A 19337-nucleotide genomic window follows, 5' to 3' on the forward strand; every position below is an offset into this window, starting at 1 on the left:
GTTGTCAGCAGAATCACAAATGACAATGAGGAAGCATCCAGGAGGGAAATAGATCAGCTCATTGAGTGGTGTCACACCAACAACCTTGCACTCAATGGTAGCAAAACCAAGGTCATGACTGTGAACTTCAGGAGAACATAAGCCAGTCCTCACCGAGGGGTCAGCAGTGGAGAGGGTCAAGAACTTCAAATTCCTGGATGTCAACATCTCTGAGGATCTGGTCTTTAGCCTCCATGTCAAGGCAATCATGAAGAAGGCTCGCCATTTTGTGAGGTGTTTGAAGAGATTCAGTATGTCACCATAAACTCTCAAAAACATCTATAGGTGTACCGTGGAGAGCATTCTGGCCCGTTGAATCATTGTCTACTATGGAGGTTCCAACATTTAGGACAATAAATTCCAGAGGGTTGTTAACTCGGCCTGCAACATCACAGGCTTCACCCCATGAAGGATATCCACATGAGACGGTGTCTTAAAAAAGCAACCTTTATCCTCAAGGACCCCCACCACCCAGGCCATGCCTTCTTCAATCTGCTACCATCAGAAAAAAGGTACAGGAGCCCAAAGACGAGCACTCAGTGGCACAGGGACAGCTTCTTCCCTGCTGCCATCAGATTCCTGAATGATCAATGAACCAAACATTGCCTTACTTATTTTTAAAATTTATTTCTGTAATGTGGTTTATATGAATGTTTGCCCCGTGATGCTGCCGTAAAACAACAAATTTTGTGACTTGTTCATGCCAATAAATTCTGATTCATGCACAAACTATAAAACTCTTCATTCACAACAGCAAACATGAAAACCATAAAATGCAAAGGACTTTAAACAACCAATGCAATTAAGCTTCACTGTTGCAAAATGATTTTAAAAAAATGCATTTTATCCAGGGTGAGATGACAAATCAACATACAAAATATTTAAAATTTTTGAAATTTAAATTTTAAATTTAATTTTAGACATACAGCACGGTAACAGGCCATTTCGGCCCACGAGTCCATGCCGCACAATTTACACCCCATTAACCTACACCCCTGGTACATTTTGTAAGTCAATTTTACTGAACTAACAAATGATAAGTAGAACTCAAAGGATAAGGGTCTAAATACATTACCATGACAACCATCGTGGGTTTTCTGATTTTGCCACTTTACAGCACGCAACTTTCCTTGCCAGGCTGCTAAAGGCATTGAACCAGGCACACCTGTAGAATGAAGCTGGCAGAAATTAAAAGCAGCAGACTTCAAGAATCTTCCATTTTGGTTTTCAATCAAACAAGTAATCTTTCATTCACTTGGTTTTGTAAATTAGTAATAATAAAATTATGAAGTTTCCATTTCAAAGTTTATATTTAAAAAAAGTGCAATTATAGATTTCATTCTATAGAATTTGTAACCTATAATGAAGTTTTGGTTAAACAGCTTTAATCCTTATTGGATCCTGCTGGAAGTCTTCAAGTTTGTAGACCTTCACCGGAAGGTCAAATCAACTGGTGACTTCAGCACAGTTTTTAATCATTTTAGGAGAATCAGGAGTTTTAAAAGTCCAAACTCTTTACAGGATACCAGGAAGTGTCCAGTGTATATTTACTTTGAAAGAGGAGCAGAGATTGACATACAGTGCAGATGGGTCACTCACAAAATGTTTTACTGGGATAAACTAAAACAAAAATTAAAATCACAAAGTTGCTGTAATTTAATTTTGAAGTTTAATCCTGAACTTTAAGTGTTACAGCATAACTTAACTTGGGCAATGCAATACCAGACCCCATTTCTCCACTTCTTTCCTTTGGTTTTATGATTCCCATAATGTCCAGTCTCAGAATCAAGCACAGCCAGAAATAGCAAAATGTAATAATCAGACATCAGTGGTGTTCCTCGTCTCCAACACTTTTTATTTTAGTCCAGTGGTTCTCGCCATTTTCCCCCACCCCCTCCACTCACATACCACTTTAAGTATTCACTATGCCATCGGTGCTCTGTGATTAGTAAGGGATTGCTTAAGGTGGCATGCGGGTGGAAAGAAAAAGTTTGAAAACCACTATTTTAACTGTACCTCATTGACTCGTTATGTGCAGTTTCGTAACTCCAAAGGAAATGGGCTAATGACAATTTTTCTCAAGCAAAATATTTCAGTAACAATTGTGTCTAGAGCAGTGGTTTTGAACCTTCCCTTTCCACTCACGTACCATCTTAAGCAATCCCTTACTAATCACAGACCATCGATGGCATAGGGAATACTGTGGTATGTGAGTGGAAAGGAAATGGTTGAGAACCACTGTTTTAGCGATTGAACCACTGACAGAGATAATAAGGGATCCGGATATAAAGGGCTTCAAAGTCAGACAAGAAGAACACAAAATCAGTCTATTCGCCGATTATGTGTTATCAGAACTGTGTAAATCTTTGGAAAAATTATAACACTAGAAAAATATGGAAGAATATCAGGCTACAAAATAAATATGGATAAAAGCAAGATTGCAGAGACCCAGGCGCTTGGTGGTCAGGTGAACTGGCTCAGAGTGTAATGTGCATGCCATCGGATCAGCCACACCAAAGTGGCGCCACGTATCCTTCTCTTCCATTAAGAACAAGGAGCCCACTTTACAACCTGAGATTGGGTACAAAGAAGACATAACCTGGAATGACGATACTGCTGACACTTTCCTTCAAGCAAAAGAGGCCCTAGCACAAGCCCTCAATCCAAACCATGGTTCAAATAGCCTCTTCCCGATTTGTGTGGCACAGACTCAGGAAGCAGGTCAGTGATTGGGCATGAACATGCACTCAGTGTCAAACAGCCAAGGTCCACAAACACACCAAACCTGCCCCCCAAAAGTTCAAGATACCAGTCGCAGGTTTGACCACATTCATGCTGATATTGTGGGATTTCTGCCAGTGTCCAGAGGTGCACGGTACCTCGTCACCAAAGTGGATAGTTTCACCAGGTGGCCCGAAGCCGTTCCACTCACTGACACCAAATCCAACTTCTGTGCCAGAGCTCTGGTCACAACATGGGTAGCTCGCTTTGGCATTCCAGCACACATCAGTTCTGACAGAGAGGCCCAGTTCACGTCCAGCCTATGGGCAGCATTGGCCAGTCTGCTGGGAACCCAACTACAATACACCACTGCCTACTACCCGCAGTCAAATGAGCTGGTCGAGCGTTTCCACAGACATCTCAAGTCAGCGCTCATGACTCACAGGCCCCAAATGGGTGGATAAGCTCCCCTGGGTCCTCAACGAGATCCATACTGCACCCAAGGAAGACCTACAGGCATTATCAGCAGAAATGGTCTATAACCCTCCCTAGCGAGTTTCTCCTCACCCTGAGGGGGGCAGAAGACAAAAGCTCTATGACAGACTTGATAACCTGACACCCACCCCACCCCCCCACCCACCACAGCCAGGCACCCACCTCCATCTCCAAGGACCTAAAAAACTGAGTACATCTTTGTCAGTCGGGCCACACACCACCCACTGCTTCAACAGCCGTATGAGGGGCCATACAAAGTGATGTGTAGCAATGGGTTCATCTTTGCATTGGACATTGTGGGGGGGGGGGGGGAGGGGGGGAAAAAAAAAGAGGACCTTTTCACAATCAATCGCCTGAAGCCAGCCCATCTGGACTTAGAACAACAGGTCACTGTAAACCAGCCAAACCTAGAGGTAGGCCACCTAAGCACTCTGAACTATGAGGACACTATCGCTAGTTCTTGGGCGGTTGGTGGGGGGGGGGGGGGGGGGGGGGGAATTGTGTGATGATCCATGCACTTGGTGGTCAGGCAAACTGGCTCTGAGTGTAACACACCGGCCATTGGATCAGCCACACCAAAGATGGCACTGCGCGTCCTTCTCTTCTGTTAAGAGCAAGGAGCCCGCACGTGCCCAGGCTACGCGCTTACGTAGCCTTGACGTAACTTATGGCCCGGGGGGTGGGAGTTTCAAGTGCCTTAAGAACGCTGTGCACTAGACAAAATAAACTCATGAGTTCTGGACAAACCCGCTGACTACCGATCTCATCTTAGCACAGACACTACAAGATAACGCCATTAACAAATTTTGAATATGAAAGATACCAAAAAGGAATTAAATTTAAATGGAAGATGGATGGAATAAAATATCTTGGAACAGCAACTGACAATAACTTCAAAATCTGTATAAACTAAACTATGTTCCTCTTCCTGGGCAGATAGAGAGAGACCTACGGAAAGGGAGAGACTTACCGATTACTTTGGTGGGAAAGGTTAACTGCATCAAAATGAAAGTGATGCCAAGACTGCCATACCTTTTTCAATCACTGCCTATTTCATTATCTAAAAACTTTTTAAAGCTACTAAACAACCATATCAGACAGTTCCTATGGAATAATAAATTCCAAGAATTGCATTGGAAAAACTGACATGGCTGGGAGAACTTAGACATCCAGATTTAAAAAAAATTACCTAGCTGCATATGCTAGATTTCTTGCAGCCTTCTTCACTGAAGATAACCCATGGGAATGTACTCAATGGAAGAGGGGGAAGCAAAGGACTTTATCTATAAATGGAATGTGAAATCTCTAAAGAAAAAGATGATAACCCCATTCTAATGCACATGATTAGAACATGGCAAGAAATCAATGAATGTATGGGGGGAAAATGTAGGGATATCAATTAAAGCACCATTGAGTAAATATGTTATTGCCTATGAATATGGGCAATAGAATATTAAATCTGTGGTATGACAAAGTTATAAGATATATTAAGGACTATGTCCTTTGAACAAATAAAATACAAATACGGAGTGGCAAATGGGACCTCCTTCTGTTTTCTCCAGTTTAGATCGCTCTTAAGAGAAAGATGGAGACTAACGTTGACCCCCACCTGAAACTAATGAAACTGAACGAATGGTCTGGATGGGGAATACACCCAAATTTACAACAAAAATGTACAGTGCTCTCCAGAGCGAAAGTGCAAAACCAGGGTGGCAGAGGTCAAGGAAGAGATGGAAGTTGGACTTGGGAGTGGTGATTTCAGAAAGAAACTAGTCAGATTGGTGTAAGGACAGGATGACGTCAATTATAAATGCAAGATATAGACTGGTTCAGAAGTTTTTTTAAATTTCACCAATTATATCTTAACCCACAAAAGATCAAAAGCCAAAATTTCAGAGATCTGTTTCAGCTGTGGGACTGAGACAGGAACTTTTCTACATGCCACGTGGTCGTGCGTGAAGATGAGGCCATTTTGGCAAGAAATTGCAGAAAAATTAGCCAAGATAACAGGAGTGGCCTTCCCGGGCAACCCAGAGCTCTATCTGTCATGTAATTTCATGGAAATAAGTGACAAATATCAAATCTCATTTATAAAAATAGCACTGGTTGTAGCAAAAATGTATTGCGATCACTTGGAAGTCTAACTCCCCTCTACTCGTAGTATGATGGACTGTGGAAATGAACAGTTATATATTGTTGGGGGGGGGGGGGGTGGAAATCACATACAACTTAAAGAGCAAATATGACACTTTTGTAAAGGTCTGGCAGCCATACTTGGACCATATAGGGGCACAGATACAGTAATAAAAAGGGACAACAAAGATATTAAACTATTATATATACAAAAACAGTTTACCCAACTGTATATATTAAAATATATGTAAGCTCTGATGGTGAACAGATCTGTATGTATGGAAGGGGTGGAGGGAGGGACTGTTTTTGTTTGTTGTGTTTGTGAGAAAAGGTTTAATATATTTAAAATATCACTATGTAGAATTTTTGGAAAAAAAAATTACGAAAAGAAATGGCAAAGTGTTTTCTAATCTGCCAAGCACATAACATAGGCCTACCTATCAAACTTCTCATAGGTTTTTGAATGTGACCAAAATCTAGAGCACACATGTCAAACTCTGGCCCGCGGGCCAAATTTGGCCCGCGATATAATTATATTTGGCCGCAAGATCATTTCAAAAATGTATTAGAGGTGGCCCGCCCTGCAGCGAGAGCAAATGCTGTTTTTTGGTCATGTCACCCCCACCATCCTCCCCCTTCATTGCACATACTTCCCCATTGTAACACGAGAAATTGTAACACGAGAAGTCTGTCGATGTCATCAGCCGGCAAGCCAGTTGGAAGGCTCCCCGCACAACCAGTCACTTCTCCCACCTGTCGAGCGGTGCGGCGGATGGGCGAGCGCCTGTGATTTCCTGTCGGCGCGACAGGCATGGCAGGCTGCGCATGGCCCCCGGGCAGCATGAGCCCCGCGCAACTGGCACCGGACGGCCCTTCCACAGCGCGAGCGCACTTCTCCCGTTCGCCACGGCCTTCAGCGCTTGCACCCGCGCAGACCCCAGGGACGGCTGGTTCGGCCCTGCACGTGAAGAGAGAGATGGTGGCTGTCCGCAAAGGCTGATCGGCAGCGCGCTGGGCCTGAGTGGGTGGGTAAGCAGGGGTGGGCAGAGGGTGCAGGTGAGGAGTAATGAGCAAGGGAAGTTATGGTGGTGCGAGGGGCAGTTAGAGGGAGGGATGAGTAGAAGGAGGGGTTGATAGGGAAGAGGTAAAAGGGGAGGGGCAGGGCGAGTAGGGGAGGGGTGATTAGAGGGTGAGAGATGGGTAGAGGGAGGAACAGGTTGAGGGGAGAGGCAGTAGAGGGGCGTGTATAGGATGGGGTGGGTAGAGACAGAGCGAGTGGAGTGAGGGGTGAGTAGAGGTTGGGTAAAGGACTGGTCAGGTAGAGGGATGGTGGGTCGAGGGTGAATAGAGGCCTAGAGCCTGAGGAGTGAGCAGGAAATGCTGAGTCCTGATGCAGGCCAAAATGGACACAGCCTGTGAATGCTGACTACATCTCCACAGGGACCAAATAGGTTTCCCTCAGGTCAAGCAAAGGGTGAACTTGAGCTACCTACTCCTGACCTGTAACATTATCCTCCTAAAGTTATATCCTAAAGTTTAACATTACATATGTTGAAAGAAGAGAAAACATGCAGATGTTGTTGAAAATTTTCAATAAATATTTAGTTCGGCCCTCGACTTAGTCCAAGTTTTTAATTTTGGCCCTCCGTGAATTTGAGTTTGACACCCCTGATCTAGAGCTTTGCACCACCAGTCTATAGCCACCAAAAAATTTGACTAAAAATATACAAATGCATCTCAAACACCATCGCTCCAGTCAGCAGAAACAAGAATCAATGACCAATCAATCTCTCCATGGTCAGGGGCGTGGCAAGATGGCGTAAGGAACAGACGTGCCTTCCAGTCCTCTCCTGACTCTAACTTATTGTTTTGTCTTTAAGTGCCCGTTAAAACTTTTTTAAAAAGTTTATAAATAGTATGAAATGTTGAATTAATACCTAATGGTACATTTGTTAAAAAAAAGTAAAAGGAAACATCAACAGATTGTTAAAAAATTATATTTTCCGAAATTATCTGAGCCTGCTTGTTTACAAAAAGCCACGACTCAGCGTGAAATGGATCCAGGAAAACAAGCGAAGAATTCGGCCTTGGAGCTCCGTTCTGATTCCGTAAGTCTTTCTGAAGGTCGTTTTCAGCTGCCTTTAGAACAAAGGGCTGGCCGGATGCCAGTATTTCAAACAACGTCTACTGAGACTTTGACTGCTGAATTAGCTGGGGCGCCACCAGTTGGAGAGTGAAAGAGTTGTTATTTGACTGCTATACCACCAGTTATAACAGCTCTTCCAGATACTGACGTAACGAAGCTTTTAAAGGAGGTTTGGATCAAAGATAACCCTGATCATCAGCCTCCTGATACTTTTGGGGGGTCTGTGACAGGGGCTCTTACACGGAGTCAAACTGTAAGAAAAGCTACTAAATTAAAAGAAGGGATAGAAGGTCCTCTGATTCCACAAGAACAGCAGGATCCCACTATGTCTGGATCTACTGATGTTGATATACTTTTCAAGAGTCTTGAACATAAGATATTTTCTTCAATGATGCATTTAGGTGATTCTATGAATAATCTTACTTCTAAGATTAATGCATTGGTGGATGTCAATACTCAACAGATGGCTGATTATGGAGCTTTTAAAGTTGAAACTATTGAAAGACTTGAGATGTGTGATCAAGGATTATCTGATGTACAAGATCAATTGCAAGATGTGAATAAAACAATTGAAACGTTACAGAGTCAGAATAAAAATTTAGCAAAAAAGGTTGATTATTTGGAGAACCAATCCAGACGGAATAATGTGAAAATTGTCGGCTTGCCAGAAGGCATAGAAGGGCCAGATCCAAGAAAATTTTTCACTGAATGGATTCCACAAGTGTTGGGACAAGATAAGTTTTCTGAAGGTTTAATATTGGAACGGGCTCATAGAGTTTTGAGAAGGAGACCTTTTTCAGGACAGAATCCAAGACCTGTTCTGGTTCGCTGTTTAAATTACTGTGATAGAGAGACTATTTTGCGTATGGCTATTAGAAATGCACAGAAAAACAAATCTCCTTTGATGGTTCAGAGTAATCGTGTTTTCTTCTATCCGGATTTGAATCAGGAAATTATGTTTCAACGACGTGAATTTAATTCTGAGAAAGAATTATTGTGGAAAAAAGGATATAAGGCAACATTTAGATACCCTGCGGTACTGAAGATTTTTCAGGATGGATATCAACCAAAGTTCTTTGATAATCCTAAAGAAGCTATGGATTTTGCTCAGTCTTTACCAATTACGCAATTCCAGGAACGACGTAGTCCTCCACGGTCTCCAAAGACGGCAGAGCTGCAAGAAGGGAATTTGATTTCTGGAAGAAATGGAAGAAACGGTGGTCGCAATGGCAAAGGAAACTCATTTAATAGATAAGGAACATTTGAAACTCAAACGTGAATGGGTTGGGCATGTTTTTTATTCTTCGTTTAATTCTAAGGCAAAAGGTGTGGCAATTTTGGTACATAAGAATCTACCATTTTAGTTACAGAGTGAAGAGAAAAATGGTGGAAGATTATTAAAATTAAATTGTACAATCTTTAATGAGGCATGGACTTTGCTTGATGTTTATGCTCCTAATGTTGAGGATACAGCTTCAACATTCAGGTATTCTGCGGTACTGAAGATTTTTTAGGATGGAAATTAGCCAAAATTCTTTGACAATCCTAAAGAGGTTATGGACTTTGCTTAGTCTCTCCCAATCATGCAGTTTCAGGAATGATGTAGTCCTTCAAGGTCTCCAAAGAGAGTAGAGATGTAAGGTGGTATCCAGATTTTTAAAAGAAATGGAAGCAATGGTGATCGAAGTGGTAACGTTGATTTAAAAAACTAAATCTTTTATCTTTTTTTTGAAAAGAGTTTAAATAGTTTAAATAATGATGATAGTTTAATGAAATGGGAGTTGGGAGAGGGAACTGGGTGGGCACTAGTTTCCAGAAGTCATCAGCTACCTGTGAGTTATCTCACACCCAATATTTTGGGGGAAGTTACCGCTTTGGGCGGTTTAAACAGGAGGAGGTAGTTGTGACCTCCGACCTGTTTTTTTTAATTTTTGGGTTAAGAAGTGAAGATTTTTTTTATTATTTTTTTAAAATAAATAATTTTTTTTAAACTCTTTTTGTTTTGATTGTAATTGAGAGGGAATTAGGAGGTTTTTTTCTCTCCTTTTTTCTCTTTTTTTTGGGTTTTTTTTCTCTTTTTTCTTTCTTTTTTAAGAGGATGATGTCACAGAAGATAATAAGTCAAAGATTGAGGATGTTGAATTAGATGAAGAGGAAGATGAGGGGAAAGGTGATAAGAAGAAGAAGAAAATTAAGTACAAATACATTGAGGGAGAAGAGTTTAATAAAATTAAGTTAATTTTGATAGAGAATTTTGAATATGTTATAAATGAAGAATATGGAGAATTTTATAAGAGTTTGAACTTTTTTTTCTTTTTTTATATAAGGGGAGGGGAAGGGAATAAAAAGTTTATCTGATTGTTTTTCTCAGGTATGTTTTTGTTCTCTCGATGAATTATAAAGGAAACTTGGTATTAATGGAAATTCTGTATTTATGTATTATTAATTATGATTTTTTGTATAACAGATATGTGGTTGACATATGATTTTAATATTTGAATTTAGTTTTAAAGTGGATTTCATTTGTTAAATACATGAAATATGTTTGATTTAAATATATGTTTAAGGGTATTATTTTAGTATTGATATTTTTTTTGTTGTTAGTAATTTTTTTTGTTGTTAAGTTTTATCCTTTTTTTGTAAGTGGGGTTTTTTCTATTTTATTTACAACATTGTTAATTAATTCTTCACTCTTTATTTTGGGGGGAGGGTTGGATTAATTTTAAATTAGATGATTAATGTTGTGTTATAATTATTGGGGGGGTTAATTTGTGTAGTTTAATGATGTAGTATTCTAATTTTTATTATCTTATTTTTTATTATTTCTTTAAATGTAATTTTTATTTTATTCATGTCATAAAATTTTAAATAAAGTTTAAAAAAAAAATCTCTCCATGGTCAGAGAAAATCCTGAAGTGCTCTGCAGCAAATGAAGAACTGTTGGAGGATATTGTGAGAGTCTGAACAGCCGATTTGCAGAAGGCAAATTCACCGAGGCTCTGATTGGTCTTGAAAACCAGGGGTCATGAGGTTGGTCCTCACTGGGGCATCATTTCTGAGAGGGGCACTGGACAAAGTGGCAACTCTGTCTTCCTGACAGTAGAAAAAGTTAAAGAATTACATGTTACAGTCTAAATGTAGTACTATGTGACAATAATGGAACCTTTACATTAGAGCAGAGATCAGGTAACCACCTGTTTTTTTTTTTGTTTCTTTTTTAAGTACTTCTGTGGTTGAAGGCTTTGCAATTTTAATCTCAGCCGGCAAACAATTCAGTAATCCCACCTTGCCCATCTAATTGGTTCCCAGCTGCCAAATCTACGAAACCCTGTGGGTACTGAGAGGCTTGAACTTAAAGCCTCGCTCTGAATATTTGGACATTTTTGCTTCACCTCATTTATAAAGGCATTCAGTCTGGGATTGGATACACTGGAAAAGGAAAGTGCTACTAATTTCTGTCGCATTCGTCTACCTCCAATGGTGATAATAGAATGGCATTCCCATCCAGCCACAGGTTGCAACTCTGACCTCAGCTCATTTTTTCCCCATCTCTTCTTTCTTCTCTTATTTCATTGTCATTTCTCAAATTCTCACATTCTATTGATCAGTCTGAGCTCCATCTCCCTCAGTCTCTCCCCCTCCCCATAATTCAGTGCTCTCTCTGCCCCTCCTCTCTCAACCTTCCACGTTTTCTTCATTGCTTGCACACAGTCTGGCATCTTTGGATTTTGTACCCAAATGAATGAAGAGACTCGGAGCAGAGATTTTTTTTGGTCATACCAGGGAGCTCCAGAAATGATCATCTGACAAACCCAAATCTCATTACATATAACAGATGCCAGATAAGGTCAGCAAGGTTGATTGCTTAAGATCAGGAGTTGGAGGCCTTGAGAGTGGACCCAGGAAGAGAGTGGGAGGTGCAAGCATCTCCACAATATGGGCATCACATTCCCTGCTCTGGACATAATGGAGAGGAATGGAATACCCAAGGGTGTTGGACAGACTCAGATCACACAGAAGACAATAGGAGGTAAAAGGGTAACCAATTTATATTACCAATAGAAGCAATGTCTTTAAAAAGTAGCCTCGATCCTCAAAGACCCTGCTGCCATGGGGGACAGGGGCCTAAAGACGAGCACACATCGGAGCAAGGACAGCTTCTTCCCAGCTGCCATCTGAACGATCGAAGAACCACAGACACCGCCTGACTTTTCCTGCACTCACGTTGGCCCTGTGATTCTGCCGTAAAACAACGAATTTTGTGACTTGCTCACAACAATAAATTCTGACGTTTCGGGCCAGGAATTTCCGCCCCCCCCCCCATCATCCCATCCCTCTAATCGCCCCTTCCCTTCCAAGGGAAAGCCACAGTGAAGGGAGACTCCAATGAAGCGACCCAGAAGGTCGTTTGAGCATTGCTACTCACGGGGGCTGCCTCCAAAAAAACCTCGGCGTTTCTTTCTACCACCTCGAAATGGACTGGAAGGTACAAGGTGGACTTTCAAGGACCCCGGCTTTTCTGCCATCCCAGTGAAGGTTGAGTCCGTGTGAAGACTGACCTGGAATCCTGTTTAACGTCACCCAGAAGTGTTCGTCGGGACTGTACGTGTCCCTCGACCAGTGTAACAAATCCAGGGCTCGCCGGTCCTTCAAAAGAAATCCGACAAATTCCGCCGTCAGAGCATAATACGCCGACCCGAAATAAATCGTTAGGTTGCGAGGAGGTGGGGATTTGAGTTTCTTCGTTGCGATCACGTAGGAATTATTGAGAGAGAGGACCTGTTTGTACACAAACTTGGTGCGGAGCTTGGCGTGCTTCGGAGGCAATATGCCTGGAGTGATGTTCTTCCCTTTGTAGGCTTTGAGGTGACGGACCATCTCCAGGTTGGTTTTCAGGGGGTAATCCTGCCCGCACATGTTCAGGACGTAGTTCCACCTGCCTCTCATCTGGAAGAGATCGGCCAGGCACCGGAGGTCGGCTTCGAGCCGAGATATCCCGGCGTAGACAACGGGCTCCACCCGGGACGGGAAGAAAACGTTGGCGAAGCAGCTCTGGAGAAGGTGCAGGCGCTTCTGAAAATGCGCGGGGGACTTGGCATCGACGTGGATGCAGTAGAGGTTGTGAGGCCGGTAAATGGTTCTGAAGAGCCTCTCCAAGGTGTCCGCGTCTTTGTGCACGGTGATGACAAAAGCCAGCGGGAACAGGGTCTCCTCCGCCGCCGGCGGCGGGCTCCGGCTGGCGTGCAGCAGCGGCCGCAGGCGTTCGCAGTAGCCCCCCTCCTCCGGGTCGCCCCGTCCCAGCTCAGCCGCCCCGCTCCTCTTCCAACGGAACGCCCCTCTCCCCTGGAAGTAGGAATCGCAGAGAGGCTGCAAGTCGGCGCTGGGCTCGCCCGCCCCCCGTGACAGTCCGGAGGCAGGAGTGATCCTGCCCCAACTCTGACCCAGCTGGTTGCTGTACGTCCAGATGGACCCAGCCACCAGCCCCAGCAGGGAAAAGAAGCCGACTCGGATCCAGCACCTCGTCTCCATCCCTGCGGTTCAGGAGGCGGCGCGCCGCGGCAGCCCGCACCCTCACTCGTTTCGTCCCTCCTTACACGCCGACCCGACGCCGCGAAAATGTGCCAGAAACTCTGTGCTCCTGTTAACAATCATTAGCTCTCCGAGTGAGATTTAAAGTGGCCACTTCCCTTTGAAATTACGCTGGGATAGCACCTTGACAGGGGCAAACGGTTGTTACTGTGAGAGATCATGGAATATGGGAAGTTAATCAATTGCTAAAAATGAATTAGGATGGGGTGAAGGATGGAATAAGGGAAGTCAAGCAAATAGGAAAATAGGAATGAATTATGATGGGTAAAATAAGGGTGGAGTAGAAGAGTGTGAAGAAGGGTTAAGCAAGTATAATAGAATAGGGGTCTTATAGTAGATAGATTTAGCAAGTCCTGGGGGTTGAGATTTATGAATAAGAACAAAGACATGACACTTCCTGCTAAACAACTATACACACAGAAACACACAAACTGCACGTAGGCAGAATTACCTAATGCCAAACCAATCCAGGAGGCAGAAGAATGTAAAGGGGGGGGGGGGGGGGGAGTACCTCTGTGCTGAAATAGAATGTATAAAAAGTTGGGTAAGCCCCAGTACGTGTGTGTATTCCCAGGGTAAGGGGAAGCACCCAACTTTGCACTGTTGTAAAATAAATGTTCTTTGTTCTCAATTTTTGTCTCAAGTGAAATCTGTGAAGGCACCTCTGCTTCTCACAACCTGGGGGGCTCGTCCGGGATCGCACTCCCTCCACTGACAGAGCGCCTGACGACGGGGGTAGGTGTACCCCGGCTGATTCAGCTGGACTCCCAGACGACCGGTAGCTGGTCAGTGGATGAAGCGAGTGATATCCGAGAAGAGGCATTGAGAACAAATGACGGGAGGACGTTAAGGAAGCGCGCTAGGAATAGCTACTGAATTCCGGTAAGAGGAATTTCATTTTCCTGCCAATATGGGAGGAGGAAGTAGCAAGGGAAAAAGTCCTTAAGAAGGATGGGAGGATAAAATACCGAAACATAGTCCGTAAGGACTAATGTTATCCAATTGGAGTGCGGGGAAAACCCGTGGGAAGGATAAGCAGACCATGGTCGGGTATTGTTGTCAGGAATGGGTTAAGAATCCGATAAAAGGGAGTTCAGTATATTGGCCAAAGTTCGGATCCGACAAGGACTGGATGTGTCAGGCATTGAACATCTGGCTCTACCAAAATCAAGGAAACAATACCGGGAGTAGGGAATATGCAGCCTGTTGGCTTAGTGAATCATTTAATCAGATGATATTGGACGAGAAGAAAGATACAAATAAGAAGGATGAGGAACCTTCTGCCCCTGAAGTAAAGGGATGGGATGTGTTACATTCCCTTCCTCCACCTTTTGTTTCCCCTGTGCCAGCTCCCATCCCCTCCCCTCCCCTACGCTTTACCCTTCTTCACCTTCCCCTCCCCCTCCACAGTTACAGAAAGGAGAAAGTAGGAGTGGTATGATGACTCGCTTACAGAGTGCAAAATTACCGCCTCAATTGATACGAGAGGGAGGAGACTTTGATTGTGAGGGTCATTCAGAAGAACAGTGTGAGGCCCTTCGGGAAGAAAGGGCAGGACTCTTTGATTTGTCTCCCAGAGGGCAGGAACTTAACCATCATAGAGGAGGAGATAAGCCAGAAACTAACTGGATGAGATCTTTATGAGAGGTTCCCTTGGGAGGGGATGCAGGGGGTCTCAGATTTGTGAATGTGCCTTTGACTAATACTGAGGTGCGCAATTTTAAGAAGGAAATGACCTCTCTGATAGAAGACCCTCAGGGATGTGCAGAACAATTAGATCAATTTTTGGGACCTAATATATATATATATATATATATATACCTGGGATAAATTACTGTCTATCTTTAAGACTCTATTTACTTTGGATGAGCGTGGAATGATCCGCCAGACAGGGATCAAAGTCTGGGATAGGGAACACCAGGGGGGGGCAGAGGCGATACCTGGAGAAGCTAAAATTCCCCTGGTAAACCCAAATTGGGATAAGACTACTAATGATGGTCGCACGCGAATGGATACGTGCGGCCATCCAGCAATATGGGGCGTTGGATATAGAATCCCCAGCAGGTGAACAGTTGGTATTGACGTGTTTTGTTACTAATTCAGCTTTAGATATCAGGAAGAAATTACAAAAGACAGAGAATTGGCATGAACAGGGACTATCACAGCTTTTGCAGATCGCACAAAGGGCATACGTCCAGAGGTCTGAAGAAAAACAGAAAGGAGAGGCTAAGATTTTGATGCAGGCAGTAAAGGAAGTTGTAGATGGAAAGCAAGGAAGTGTTAGGAGCCGTGTGTCGGCTCCTGGATGTTGGGAGGAGCGTTGGGAGGGGGGAAGTAGAGACCAGGTCAGAGGTAGGGATAGAGGAGTGTGAGAGATGGGAAAATTGATCTAAAATTATGAACATGGAAGAAACTAAAGTTCATCAGTAAAATGGCTGTAACCAGTTCAAACAGGATAAGCTTGGGGCTTAGGATACAGGAAAGCAGAGTCAGCACGATTAACATAAGAATCTTCTAGTCTTTGTGACAAGACCATAGGACTAAGATAAGGAATGGTAAGGTACAATAGAATGTAGGAAGTTGAGGTAGTCTGGATCAGATAAGGGTCTCCTAGCCCTGGATAGAAGTACCAAGTCATACATTTCTAATTAGCTAACCATACACAGATTTATACATATGAAATTAGCCAACCCTAGATAGAATGAGTCAATTCTGCATATCAAGAGACTGTAGCCCAGAGAATCAGGAAGGTGTGAATAAGGACAATGACATGATGGGGCACCCACAGGATACCCCCTGGTCCTCCAAGTGTACTGAAACTGCACGTAGGCAGGAAGGATTACCTATGCCAAACCCATCCAGGGGGCAGAAGAATGTAAGGGGGAGGGCACTCTGATACTGAAATTGACTGTATAAAAGTTGGGTGAGCCCCAGTATGTGTGTGTATTCCCAGGGTAAGGGGAAGCACCCAATTTTGCATTGTTGTAGTAATAAATGTTCTTTGTTCTCAATTTTTGTCTCGAGCAATTTCTTTAAAGGTACTTTAATTTCTAACAAATGGGGGCTCGTCCGGGATCACACTCCCTCCACTGACAGAGTACCCCGACGACGAGAGTAGGTGCACCCCGGCTGATTCAGCTGGACTCACGGGCGACGGGTGGCTGGTCAGTGGAAGAAGCGAGTGATATCCGAGAAGAGGCATTGAGAACAAACGACGGAAGGAAGCGCGCTAGAGCAGTACTACTAGAACTCGGTAAGAGTATTTTACTTGTTTCTAAGCATGGGAATAACGGGCAGTAAAGAGGAGAGTCCTGACACAGGACGTGACCACCAGATAGCTACGTACAGCCCGCTTGGGTTGATGTTATCTGAGTGGGGCACAGGAAAGACCCGTGGTAAAGAGAAACTGACGATGGTCAGGTATTTTACTTGTTTCTAAGCATGGGAATAACGGGCAGTAAAGAGGAGAGTCCTGACACAGGACGTGACCACCAGATAGCTACGTACAGCCCGCTTGGGTTGATGTTATCTGAGTGGGGCACAGGAAAGACCCGTGGTAAAGACAAACTGACGATGGTCAGGTATTGTTGTATTGAATGGGTTAAATACCCGGTTAAAGGGAGCTCCGTGTACTGGCCAAAATTCGGATCCGAGGATGAATGGATGTGTAAAGCTTTGAACCTATGGCTCTATCAAAACCAGAAAGACAATGTTGAGAGCAGGGAATATGCAGCCTGCTGGCTCAAGGGATCCATTGAACAGCTGGTTTTGAATGAGAAAGAATTCAGGGATAAGAGAGAGGAGGAACCTCTTGTCCCTGAATCACAGGGTTGGGATGTGTTACATTCCCTCCCTCCACCCTATGTTCCTCCTATGCCGGCTCCTATCTTTCCTCCCCTTCCTATAACCTACCCTTCTGCACCTTCCCCACCTCCCCCACCACTAGAGAAGAGAGCAGGAGTGGTATGATAACTTGCTCACAAAGCACTCGATTACCACCTCTGTTGACAGGAGAGAGAGGTAACTTTAATTCAGAACAGCGTGAGACTCTTCAGGAAGAAAGGGCAGAACCCTTTCATTCATTTCCCAGGGAGCAGGAACCCAGACCTAATAAGCTAAGAAACCAACTGGATGAGACCACTGTGGGAAGTTCCCATGGGAGAGGGTCTCGGTTTCGTAAATGTGCCCCTGACCAGTACTGAAGTGCGTAACTTTAAGAAAGAACTGACCTCCCTGATAGAAGATCCCCAGGGATGTGCCGAACAGTTAGACCAATTTTTGGGACCAAATATATATACAATATGGGGGTCTCGACATAGAATCCCCAGTAGGGGAACAATTGGTACTAACAGGTTTTGTTACCAACTCAGCCCCAGACATTAGGAGAAAATTACAAAAGACAGAAAATTGGCATGAGCAGGGAATAACCCAGCTTCTACAGATCACACAAAAAGCATTTGTCCAGACATCTGAGGATAAGCAGAAAGCAAAGGCTAACATTTTGATGCAAGCAGTTAAAGTAATAGTAGATGAGTAACATGAAAAAGGCAGGGACTGTGTGCCAGCTCCTGAATGTTGGGAGAAGCGTCGGGAGTGGAAGAGTAGAGACCAGAGATAATTTCATAAATCACGACTTCCCACTTCAGTCACTGACCAATATTGATTAAAATTCATGCTAAAAATTAAATGTCATAAAGGATCATTTTTCAATACTGTAGAATTAGCGAATTTAACTACCAGTTAATTCCAATTTATGAAATAAATTGTATTTAAATGTGATTTTGCACAGGGAGTACCTGAGAATAGTGATGTTATAACATTTGCAGGGAGAAATGTTTGCGCAAATAGGGTGAGTTCTACACGTCTTATTTTAAGTGTATGTAAGATAAAGAAAGGATCTGATGTGTAAAGTGGCTGGTTCAGCCAGTTGAAGCAGGAGTGTGCATGTCCCTTTAAGTGCACTGTGGCACTTGAAATTGAGGCTTCAGGCTCTTGTCTTGCAGATAGAGGTATTTCTTCTACACATTCAGCAGTCAAGGTCCGTGAGTTTAAAGATCACCCACCTCTGGAGAATAAAGATACCTCTGGGGATTCCTATGGGGATTCCTATAAGTTTAATCATTCATTTCTCTGGTGCATTTTCCTCCGGAGTGAAATTAATGCCTCAGCACAATTTCTCTGTATTGCCGCTGTTATTTAATTCATGATAACTTTCCCCCATTCATCAGGTTTATATTTAAATCCGGTAGTGCGGAAGTTACATTGTAAATAATCACGGAGGTAAACCCTGCGCAACTGGATTCAGCTTAATGGAGAAATAAACCTGCGAACTGGTCTATGGTGCTGTGTGAGTACTGCAATAGGTGGAATATGATTTAAATTGGTGGCATAGTTCAGAACAATTGGGTGCATAAGAATAATAATATCATTAAGAACTCACAGATCTTGTACCAGATGCTATTCAGTACATCTTGACTTAAGGACTGGAGAAATTGGCATGTTAGAATGAGATTGGCATGGCACCAATATTTCTTGATTCAATAATGACTCCACAAGCTCCAGGATTCATGCAGCAGAACTTTTAAGTGGAATGTAATAGAAACTAGCCTGTACTTAAATTATTGTGTGTGCAATCTTCATAAGAACATCTTTTAACTTTTTTTGGTGCCTGTTTTACAGACTGTTTTAAATAAGGCCAGCTCCTGTGAGCTGTGACACAAGGCATTTTACTTAAGGCAGAACTAAAGGTTGAATATGTTTCAAGTTCTCTTGCAGGGGCTCTTGTGCTGCAATGTCTGTTATGTACCCACTCTAACAAATTGGAGGGTTGTGCCCCATACAGACAAGCAGCTCCAACTGCATTTTAATAAGGTCTAACATATTCAAAACCCATGCAAATATGGTTTGTGTTTCATTTTACAATTTTTACACTAACACAAAGGAAAGTCAGATTGTTATTCATTTTATTAAAATCTAGTGATTGGTTATATGTAAAAGCATGGCAAGAGGATCAACTAAAACCTGCCTGGGATGGTCCCTGCTGTGTATTTTTAATTACAGACACCGCAGTAAGAACAAGAGAGAAAGGCTGGACCCACATTCAAAGAATTAAACCAGCTTCTGAACCACAACATCACGACACACAGACACAACCCTCAACCTGGCGTGCAGTCCCTCATCCATCAGACCTGAAACTTACACTGCGCCTTGACAA

General features: G+C 43.2%; 1 protein-coding gene across 3 annotated transcripts in view; it reads right to left on the minus strand.

Annotated features, from left to right (window-relative positions):
* Window positions 1–13179, minus strand: part of LOC138748408 (N-acetyllactosaminide beta-1,6-N-acetylglucosaminyl-transferase-like) — a 66409-nt gene extending 53230 nt beyond the window's left edge. The window contains exons 1-3 of one of the 3 annotated variants that reach the window (XM_069908546.1): window positions 12094–13179; window positions 8653–8730; window positions 1115–1204 (exon numbers count right to left, since the gene is read on the minus strand). In XM_069908546.1, the coding sequence (XP_069764647.1) occupies window positions 1115–1204; window positions 8653–8730; window positions 12094–13063 (1138 nt within the window). In that variant the 5' untranslated portion in view covers window positions 13064–13179. The remainder of the gene's footprint in view (window positions 1–1114; window positions 1205–8652; window positions 8731–12093) is intronic. The other 2 variants (XM_069908555.1, XM_069908564.1) reach the window with 2 other exon arrangements.
* Between the last annotated feature and the right edge of the window lie 6158 nt (window positions 13180–19337).

The sequence above is a fragment of the Narcine bancroftii genome, chromosome 1 (genome assembly GCF_036971445.1).
Source record: "Narcine bancroftii isolate sNarBan1 chromosome 1, sNarBan1.hap1, whole genome shotgun sequence".
Classification (NCBI taxonomy): Eukaryota; Metazoa; Chordata; class Chondrichthyes; order Torpediniformes; family Narcinidae; genus Narcine; species Narcine bancroftii.